At 40.6% G+C, this 12,028-nt stretch overlaps 1 protein-coding gene across 2 annotated transcripts in view; it reads right to left on the bottom strand.

Annotated features, from left to right (window-relative positions):
- Nucleotides 1–10,646, bottom strand: part of EPHA3 (EPH receptor A3) — a 597,724-nt gene extending 587,078 nt beyond the window's left edge. For both annotated transcript variants that reach the window (XM_075335117.1, XM_075335118.1), the window contains exon 1: nucleotides 10,467–10,646. In XM_075335117.1, coding sequence (XP_075191232.1) covers nucleotides 10,467–10,554 — 88 coding nt within the window. In that variant the 5' untranslated portion in view covers nucleotides 10,555–10,646. The remainder of the gene's footprint in view (nucleotides 1–10,466) is intronic.
- Between the last annotated feature and the right edge of the window lie 1,382 nt (nucleotides 10,647–12,028).

Genomic DNA, 12,028 nt, shown 5'->3' with positions numbered 1-12,028 from the left:
CACACACACACAGACCCACACACAGACAGACCCACACACAGACAGACCCACACACAGACCCACACACAGACCCACACACACAGACAGACAGACCCACACACAGACAGACCCACACACAGACAGACAGACCCACACACAGACAGACAGACCCACACACAGACAGACAGACCCACACACACAGACAGACAGACCCACACACACAGACAGACAGACCCACACACACACAGACCCACACACACACAGACCCACACACAGACAGACCCACACACAGACAGACAGACCCACACACAGACAGACAGACCCACACACAGACAGACAGACCCACACACAGACAGACAGACCCACACACAGACAGACAGACCCACACACAGACAGACAGACCCACACACACAGACAGACAGACCCACACACACAGACAGACCCACACACACACAGACCCACACACACACAGACCCACACACAGACAGACCCACACACAGACAGACCCACACACACAGACAGACAGACCCACACACACAGACCCACACACACACAGACCCACACACACACAGACCCACACACACACAGACCCACACACAGACAGACCCACACACAGACAGACCCACACACAGACAGACCCACACACAGACAGACCCACACACAGACAGACCCACACACAGACAGACCCACACACAGACAGACCCACACAGACAGACCCACACAGACAGACCCACAGACAGACAGACCCACAGACAGACCCACACACACACACACACACACACACACACACAGACAAACCCACACAGACAGATACACACAGACAGACCCACAGACAAACACACACACACACACACAGACAGACACACACACACATACAGACAGACTGACACACAGACCGACACACACACAGGCCGACACACACACAGACAGACCCACACACAGACAGACCCACACACAGACAGAACCACACACAGACAGACCCACACACAGACAGACCCACACACAGACAGACCCACACACAGACAGACCCACACACTTGCTTATGGAAAACTGTTGCGTTTCTGAAAGATGCAGCGTGTCAGTTCTTTCAGAGTTTCAGCTGCTTTTTTGCTATTGAAAGCAATGAAGAGTGTAAAATTGCAGCTGTGTTTTTTACTCAGTTTTTGGTGAATAAAACTAACTTTATTCAAACATGTACTGTAGATAAATGAAACACCAAAAACAGCAAAAACAAAAACAGAAAAACACAGCAAAAATAACAGCAACAACGCAGAGAAAACACAGCAACAACGCAGAAAAAAACCAAAAACAAAATCCATCAAAAATGTAGGGGAAAAAAAAAAAAAACACAGCAAACACAGCTAAACCACAGAAAAAAAACACAGCAAAATGCAGCAAGAAATGTAGAAAAAATAAAACAAAACAGAAATCACAGCAAAAGCACAGCTAAAATGCAGCAAAAACACAGCAAAAAAAATGCAGCAAAAAATTCAGCTTTTTTACTGACAAGAATTCAGTTTTTGCTGCAGAAAGAAACAACAAAAAGTAGGATAAAACGCAGGAAAACCCCCCAGAAAAAAAACATCTAAAATGCAGAAAAAAAAACCCACAGCAAAATGCAGCAAAAAAATGCACAAAAAGAAAACAGAAAGCACCAAAAACACAGCTGAAACCGCAAAAAAATGCAGAAAAAAATGCAGGGAAAAAACAAAACAAAACAGAAAACACAGCTAAAACGCAGAAAAAAATGCAGCTTTTTTACTGCTAAGAATTCAGGTTTTGCTGCAGAGAAAAACGCCCAGTGTGAACATAGCTTTACATCAGTTCTTCTCAGATGGAAAAGATAAAAAAGCTGATGGAGTTTTCTCCGGCTTCTCGTAGCAGTCACTCAAACACGGACAGCACATGGCTGGCACCTGAGAGCTGTCAGATTTATTCACGGAGCCACAGACTCGCATTGCTGAGTAGGATCCATGATTCGGACGAGTCTGTGATTGTGTGCGGACCGCTCAGTATGTAATATATATACACGTATGAACAGCTCCATAGACTATAATACGCTCCATAGACTATAATAGGTTTCAGTTTGTAAGAAACACGGACAGAACTCGTATGAGAAAAACAGAAGTGTGAATGGGTCATAAGATGGGGAAAGCGGAGGGACTCGGAGGACACAGTGATGATCCGGTGGGATGAATGTGTGAATTTGATCCATGACTCCTATGCCCAGATCCATAGACTATAATGGGCATGCGTGCCATCAGTGAAAAATAGACATCTGACCAGGGAAGATACACAAATAAGACGAACAGAATGTAAACACTGAGGTCATTTTCACAGGGCAGCCGGAACCAGCAGTCCAAAATACAGAAGACTTCATATCTCCCTATTGGACTTTTTTCTCTTGTATATACGAGGCTTATAATTATTGGGTACAGCTCTGTATCATTTGCACATTTTTGGGAGTGACCACCTTTACCTCCTCTTATCCTGTCTTTTATCATCCTTTGTTTTTATTTATTGTTTACAATAAAGATGAGTTTTCTTAAATATTATTGATTCTGCGGAATTCATATTTGTATCTATTGGCGCTTGCTGATTAACCCCCGGACACATATTCTGAGGCCCCCTTGTTTCGGACTCATACCCTGTAACGATGTAGCAGAGCAAAATTTTCCACGGGACACAACTCATCCTGACATCATAATTCTGCATCTGTGACTTTCTTTAGGCAAATAAATCAGCAAACCGTACTATTGCGGCACACAGCCAAAGAGAACAAAATGCCAGATTCAGCTCTGCTACATCTCTCTATATATAAGACTGAAACACATAATAAAGCAATTAATTTATAAGCAGTGTTATCTGACTTTCCCATTGTCTCATCCAGACCTTATAATTTTATGGATGGCAAATTGGATAATAAATACTCTACTCTGCTGCACTTTTACATCGGTGTACACTATATGTAGAGCTGTACATGTCACATAATAACATACATACAGTATTAAATAATAAATCCAATGAAGCCGCGTTCTCCAGACTTGCTCCACATTTACATCTGTGTAGACTACACATAGAGTTGTACATGTCACATAATAACATAAATGCTCTATTAAATAATAAATCCAATGAAGCTGCGTTCTCCAGACCTGCTGCACTGTGTATACTATACGTAGAGCTGTACATGTCACATAACATATGCCCTATTAAATAATAAATCTAATGCAGTTGTGTTCTCTAGAGCTGCTGCACTTTTATATCTGTGTATACTACACGAAGAGCTGTACATGTCACATAATAACATATATGCCCTATTAAATAATAAAGCAATGAAGCTATGTTCTCCAGACCTGCTGCACTGTGTATACTACACATAGAGCTGTACATGTCACATAATAACATATACGCCCTATTAAACAATAAATCCAATGAAGCTGCATTCTCCGGACCTGCTGCACTTTTACATCTGCGTATACTACACATAGAGCTGTACAGGTCACATAATAACATATAAGCAATAAATAATAAATCCAATGAAGCTGCATTCTCCGGACGTGCAGCACTTTTACTTCTGTGTACACCACACGTAGAGCTGTACATGTCACATAATAACATATAAGCATTAATAAATAATAAATCCAATGAAGCTGCATTCTCCAGACCTGCTGCACTTCTACAACTGTGTATACTACACGTAGAGCTGTACATGTGACATAACATATATGCAGTATTAAATAATACATCCAATGAAGCTGCATTCTCCAGACCAATGGATATAAGTAAGAAGTCAATTTCTGGCTAATGAAGTGACCCTTCAGGAAACAATGGTGGCCAGTGGGAGGGTGACGTGTTTTACACCTTGAGAACAGCACTGAGGTCCATCTGTTCTGACAGCAACTGCAATTTATTGGGGCACACACTGCCCGCAGCCATGCTAGGAGTGTGGCTTTCATTCCCCTTTCACTTACAGATTCAGTGTAAATGGAATAAGCTGCCGGCTCTGCTTAGCTGTGAACGACAGGACAGACATAGAAGAGGCAGGAATGGGAAATTTACATTTGCTGAGGTCTCGTCGGATTAATGATGTGGGCATTATGGGTGAATTTAATAAACGGACACATAATATAAGGGTCAAAGTGACATCTCTTCCTAGGAGAGACCCCAACAATCTATTCTTCACACGTTATACCCTCTAATGTTACCTCTGATGACGCACAATCATTTGTGGTGCAGATATAGTAGAGCTAAGTTTGCCATTTGACACCATCCTTTTTTTTAATTGCAATGTGTTTTCTGCATTTTTCCATAGCAAAGTAGTAAACCCATCCGATTACTTTAAGTCTGGGGTTTGTGGTGTACACAAGAAGGCGTAAAATGGAAACTCAGCTCTGCTACATGTTTGTGTATGAAAGCCAAAATGTGATACCAAGCGTTATACAATGCCCAGACTGACATGTGCATGCAATAAGTTACACACGAGGGCTTAGATTAATGTGTACAGCAGCACACATACTTAGTGGAGTTGAGTTTGTCAGATGTAGCAGAGTTAAGTTAGAGCAGTAGCAGCTCCTCACACCATAAAGGGTTACATAAGGCTGCGGAAAAGCAACTAAATGTGCAAATGATACATTGTAATTATGAGATCTAAATAATACTAAGCAACAAATTCAGCTGTTAGATCTGTTTCTAAAGGTTTCAAATGATTGATCAGCATTATATTACTCAATAATTAAGAAATATGTATCATATTAGCGATTATTTCTCTATCATCTATTTATTTATTCAATATCTGTATTTTTCTGTACAATGTCTTTCTGTCATTTTATTAATTATCTATTTAACTCATTATCTATTGTTCTATTCAAGATCTGTTGATCTATCCCATAGTGATCTATTCAATATCTCATTATGGAGTGAGGACAAAAACCAGAACCCCCCCGAATCGCAATGTGAAAAAATTGGGGAACTTTTTTCACCCGTTTCAATTGAGACTGTCAGGTCCCACCATTTATCGATCCATTGTATCCCTCTATCTATCTTTAAACCTATCATATCTATCCATCCTCTATCTATCCATCCAATATCTATCCATCCTATCTATCTATCTATCCATCCTCTATCTATCCATCCAATATCTATCTTTTCACCTATCATATCTATCCATCCTCTATCTATCTATCTATCCCTCTATCTATCCATCCTCTATCTATCCCTCTATCTATCCATCCTCTATCTATCCATCCTCTATCTATCTATCCCTCTATCTATCTATCTATCCCTCTATCTATCTATCTATCCCTCTATCAGTCCAATATCTATCTATCCATCTACCCCTCTATTTATCTATCTTTTCACCTATCATATCTATCCATCTATCCCTCTATCTATCCATCCAATATCTATCTATCCATCTACCCCTCTATCTAACTTTCTTTTCACCTATCATATCTATCCCTCTATCTATCCATCCTCTATCTATCTATCTATCCCTCTATCTATCCATCCTCTATTTATCTATCCCTCTATCCCTCTATCTATCCATCCTCTATCTATCTATCTATCCATCCTCTATCTATCTATCCCTCTATCTATCTATCCCTCTATCTATCCCTCTATCTACCCATCTACCCCTCTATCTAACTTTCTTTTCACCTATCATATCTATCCATCCTATCTATCCATCTATCTATGTATCTAGCGATCTCTCCATCAATCCAATATCTATCTATCATTTCACCTATCATATCTATCCATTCTATGATTTATCTATCCATCCAATATCTATTATCTGCTTAGCTCTTTTTACCTATCATTGTATCTATCCATCCATCTAGCTAATATATATTTACCTTTATCTGTCTGTCTATCTATCTATCTATCCCATATCTATCCATCAATCCAATATCTATCTATCTTTTCACCTATCATATCTATCCATCCATCCATCCATCCAATCTATGATTTATTTATCCATCTATCCAATCTATCCAATATATATCCCTCTATCTATGTATCTATCTATCAAATATCTATCTCTCTATCCAGTATCTATCTACCCATCTATCTTTTCAGCTATCGTATCTATCCATCCATCCGTCTATCTATCATCCACTCACACTCCACATATCCCATAAACCACTATACTGACACGTCTGTAATGCTTTCTTTGTACCAGGCAACTAACGAAAACATTAATCACAATATCTCTAATTTTTGGCATCCAGCAGCACACAGGGGGAACCCTGCTAGAAACCTACAAACTTCCATTAACATTCCAGGCAAAAATAATCCCATTTCTAGTATCGCACAATTCAGCGAGTCGAAAGGTGAAAAGTCTGTTTAGGATTTCCTGGAGAAGATTTTCCCGGGAACCATTCGTCAGCAGACTTTATGTATAAAATGTGCTAATATTTGACATTTTTGACTTGGCTTTATCAGTGGAGAGCAGCACTGTGCACAGTATCACAGGAGGGCACAATCCGAGGAGGAATAATAGCGTAACTTAATTACTAAGGATTTACTCCTTCTCCAGTGTTTGCCTCATAAATTCCGCTGCTGCAGATAAAGCCTCACACCTTGAGCGCTGCCACCTTTATTCCTGCTCCGCTGCCTGCTATCATGCTATACTTTCAGATTTCTTAAGCAGATGGCCTATTGAGTGCAGAGAAAAGAGTCACAAGAGGGGTCTGAAGTCAGATTATTCTCAAAATAATTGTAGATGTAGCAGAGTTGTATTGGTCGTCTGTTTCTTTTGTGCAGAGTGATATTTCACTGAGTAAAACTGACAAATGACAACTTGACTTTACTGACAAATTATGTTTTGGAACATGTGGTATGTCGGGTGCACGAGGATCTCAGGGCAGCAGAGCTGAGAGTGACACTGCACCCAACTGGTAGTGATATTTATTCATTCAATATCTACTTATACTCGCTTATATGGCACCAACACATCCTGTAGCGCAGTACAGACATTGTCATCGCCCAACGTCCTCTTTGGGGCTCACAATCTAAATCCCCTACCAGTATATCTTATTATATCACAGCGTCCTGCAGAACTTCACGGAAAGTTTAGTAAGCACTGCAAAACTTTTCAAATAGCTAATTAACATCTACATATTTCTTATATGTATACACACACATGTGTGTATATATATATATATATATATATATATATATATATATATATATATATATATATATATATATATATATATATATATATATATATATATATATATATTGCTCAAAAAAATAAAGGGAACACAAACAGCACAATGGTATTTTAGTGCTCCCTTCATTTTTTTGAAAAGTATATATATACACAGTATATATATATTATATAAATATACTGTATATATGAATGTATGTATTATGTGCTATACAGATGGATAGAGATATATATATATATATATATATATATATATATACACACACATATACACACACATATGTATTATATACACACACACTCACTCCGGGGTCCTATAAGATACAGCACACGATAAATATACAGTGTACAATGTGCTTAGTACACACAGTGCTATCCATATACTGTGTGTGTGTATATCCATGTGTGTGTATATGTGTGTGTGTGTGTGTGTGTGTGTGTGTGTGTGTGTGTATATATGTGTGTATATATATATATATATATATATATATATATATATACACACACACACAGACACACACACTAACACTGTGTGTACTAAGCACATTGTACACTGTATAATATCAAGTGCTGTAGCTCATAGGACCCCAAGAGTGAGTATATATATATATATATATATATATATATATATATATATATATATATATATATATATATATATATAAATATATATATATATATATATATATATATATACACACACACTAACACTGTACAATATCATGTGCTGTAGCTTATAGGACCCGGGAGTGGGTCTGTATAGCAGGCCCCTTGATATGTCCACTGTATACAGTATACACAGCATCAACACTGAGCGCTCATAGTTTTTCATACATAAATACAAGTATGATGGCAATTAAGATCAGAGGAAGAACGCAAATGAACAAGGGCCTGATAGACTGATATAGCAACTCAGCAATGGGGTAGAGCTGGGTTTATCATATTACAATATGTGAATATACACCGGACACTGAAGAAACAGCCACAGCCATAGAAACTTTATTGTACTGTATGTTGTTACTTATGTGATCTTGAAGTAATATCTATACAAACTTCCACTGAACATAATTAGGATGATACCTGCACATATCACTACACTGAGTATATTTACAAATGCAAAATAACTTTCAAATTTAAACGTAAACACAAACATTCTAAAGGTCTATTATCCATTCATCTATCCATCTCTGTCTATCTATCTATATCTAATATCACTCTCTCTCTTTCTATATATGTATATACTGTAACTATATATATATATATATATATATATATATATATATATATATATATATATATATATATATATATATATATATATATATATATATATATATATATATTTATAGCTACTATCTATCTATCCAGCTCTCTATCTGTATCTAATATCATCTATATCTATCTATCTATCCCTCTATCTAACCTTCTATCTATCTATCTATCCCTCTATCTATCCAACCCTCTATCTATATATCTATCCCTCTATCTATCTATCTATCCAACCCTCTATCTATCCCTCTATCTAACCCTCTAGCTATCTTTCTATCTATCTATACATCTATCCCTCTACCTTTCTATCCCACTACCCATCTATCCCTCTATCCATCTATCTATCCATCCATCTATCCCTCTATCCATCTATCTATCCATCCATCTATCCATCTATCCCTCTACCTTTCTATCTATCTATCCATCCCTCTATTTCTATCTATCTATCCCTCTATTTCTATCTATCTATCTATCCCTCTATCTATCTATCTATCTATCCATCATCCCATCTATCTATCCATCTATCTATCTATCCCTCTATCTATCTATCCCTCTATCTATCCCTCTATCTATCCCTCTATCTATCCCTCTATCTATCCCTCTATCTATCCCTCTATCTATCCCTCTATCTATCTATCCCTCTATCTATCTATCCCTCTATCTATCTATCTATCTATCTATCTATCCCTCTATCTATCTATCTATCTATCCCTCTATCTATCTATCCCTCTACCTATCTATCCCTCTATCTATCCCTCTATCTATCCCTCTATCTATCCCTCTATCTATCTATCCCTCTATCTATCCCTCTATCTATCTATCCCTCTATCTATCTATCCCTCTATCTATCTATCTATCCCTCTATCTATCTATCTATCCCTCTATCTATCTATCTATCCCTCTATCTATCTATCTATCCCTCTATCTATCTATCTATCCCTCTATCTATCTATCCCTCTATCTATCTATCCCTCTATCTATCTATCCCTCTATCTATCTATCCCTCTATCTATCTATCCCTCTATCTATCTATCCCTCTATCTATCTATCCCTCTATCTATCTATCCCTCTATCTATCTATCCCTCTATCTATCTATCTCTCTATCTATCTATCCCTCTATCTATCTATCTATCCCTCTATCTATCCCTCTATCTATCTATCTATCCCTCTATCTATCCCTCTATCTATCTATCTATCTATCCCTCTATCTATCTATCCCTCTATCTATCTATCCCTCTATCTATCTATCCCTCTATCTATCTCTCTATCTATCCCTCTATCTATCTATCCCTCTATCTATCTATCCCTCTATCTATCCCTCTATCTATCTATCCCTCTATCTATCTATCCCTCTATCTATCTATCCATCTATCTATCTATCCCTCTATCTATCTATCCCTCTATCTATCTATCCCTCTATCTATCTATCTAATCTATCTGTCTACAAAGTTGGAGATGAGTTCTAAAGACACATCCATCCTAAACCTAAGACATCCATTAGTTATGAAGCTTAATCCACCATATAACACTCAGCAGGACACAATTAGAGGCGCATAATCAACAAAAGTACTAAAAAGTCATTTAAAGGGGATCAAACTTTTAGATGAAAAACAAACCAGCAAGAGACTGTATCAGGGAAGCCCCCACAGGTCCGCACAGAGGGGCTGGGAGCTGTCCCTTTAAATATTGTAACAACTAGAGCCATGCTGGGATTGTAGAGTGTGACCCCGGAGATCTGGAGACATTGACCTAATGCATTTCAGGAGATGTCCCCGATCACACGGGGCAGAGTCAGAGCAGAGTCCCAGTCAGTGCAGAGTTGTGCGGGCGGCAGGGTCAGTGCAGAGTTAGTGCGGGCGGCAGGGTCAGTGCAGAGTTGTGCGGGCGGCAGGGTCAGTGCAGAGTTAGTGCGGGCGGCAGGGTCAGTGCAGAGTTGTGCGGGGGGCAGGGTCAGTGCAGAGTCAGTGCGGGCGGCAGGGTCAGTGCAGAGTTGTGCGGGCGGCAGGGTCCCAGTCAGTGCAGAGTCAGTCGGAGCACTTCTCTTACCTTCATTGGGAGGGTGCGGGGTGAGTTGCGCGGAGCTGAGGGCGGCAGAGGCCAGGAGGCAGAGGATGGAGCAGAGCTGACAGTCCATGGTTGGCAGTGCCGGCTGCTGGCAGGCGCATATTACCAGTGGCCAGCTCTGTGCACGCCGAGTCTCCGCGCTCCACTTTCCCTGCTCATTGCTCCCCGCAGCCTGATGTCAAGTTTGACACTGGAGATAAGGAGGAGTCTGTGCTGCTCCCGCGCTGCTGCTCCCGGGTCCTAGAGTCTGCCCGCCACATCTAGTGCCAGCCTGTAGCCGGCCGGGTGAGCTCCATATGGCTCCTGCCGGCAGTGCTGCCGGGGAGAGAGGACAGACTGCTCAGTAATGGAGGGTTACTGTGATATCAGGGGCACTCGATTATATAGAGTTTACAGCAGGGCAGTGATGGTGGCAGGAGCGGACATATCACAGGGGCCACTACCACCTCCATAGCAGTGCACTGTGCACTGTGAGGAGCTCTGGTCTTATACAAGGACCCTCTTCTGCCTGTATCAGTGGATGGTGGGATCAGTGCACACAGTGATAAGGTGCACGGCTGCCTTTACTTACATGGACTGACATTAACCAAGAGCAGAATCCGCAAAACTAACTGTATATCCACTATATTCCCCCAAAATAAGCTCTAAACCAACACAAATACTATAGAATGCGACCACACAAATCAGGAGGCCCTGCCGCCGGTGTGAGGGTGTGCTCATATTCCTGCTGCTCCTCTGGGGGATCTAATTATGACCTTTTTTATGGGATGTGAGCTTCTATATTGAGCATTAATTGATATGGTCTTTAATAAAGGGACGTGGCTCACAGGGTAATCACGCAGAGCAGCCTAGAGACACGCCCCAGAGGATCTCGTGAGACACGCCCCAGAGGATCTTGTGAGACACGCCCCAGAGGATCTCATGAGACGCCCCAGAGGATCATGTGAGACACGCCCCAGAGGATCATGTGAGACACGCCCCAGAGGATCTTGTGAGACACGCCCCAGAGGACCTTGTGAGACACGCCCAGAGGATCTTGTGAGACACACCCCAGAGGATCTTATGAGACACCCTCCAGAGGATCTTGTGAGACATGCCCCAGAGGATCTTGTGAGATTCACCCCAGAGGCTCTTGTGAGACACGCCCCAGAGGCTCTTGTGAGACACACCCCAGAGGATCTTGTGAGACACGCCCCAGAGGATCTGTGAGACACGCCCCAGAGGATCTTGTGAGACACGCTCCAGAGGATCTTGTGAGACACGCTCCAGATGATCTTGTGAGACACGCTCCAGAGGATCTTGTGAGACACGCTCCAGAGGATCTTGTGATACACGCTCCAGAGGATCTTGTGAGACACGCTCCAGAGGATCTTGTGAGACACGCTCCAGAGGATCTTGTGAGACACGCTCCAGATGATCTTGTGAGACACGATCCAGAGGATCTTGTGAGACACACCCAATTGGTAAAGACCATAAAAATTAGCACTAGATAAAAAGATCCATGAGTCTTTGAACTGTATGATGGATTTATATAAAACAACATC

Source organism: Anomaloglossus baeobatrachus, chromosome 2 (assembly GCF_048569485.1).
Source record: "Anomaloglossus baeobatrachus isolate aAnoBae1 chromosome 2, aAnoBae1.hap1, whole genome shotgun sequence".
In the NCBI taxonomy this organism is placed as follows: domain Eukaryota; kingdom Metazoa; phylum Chordata; class Amphibia; order Anura; family Aromobatidae; genus Anomaloglossus; species Anomaloglossus baeobatrachus.
This window is presented reverse-complemented; position numbering and strand designations above follow the sequence as displayed.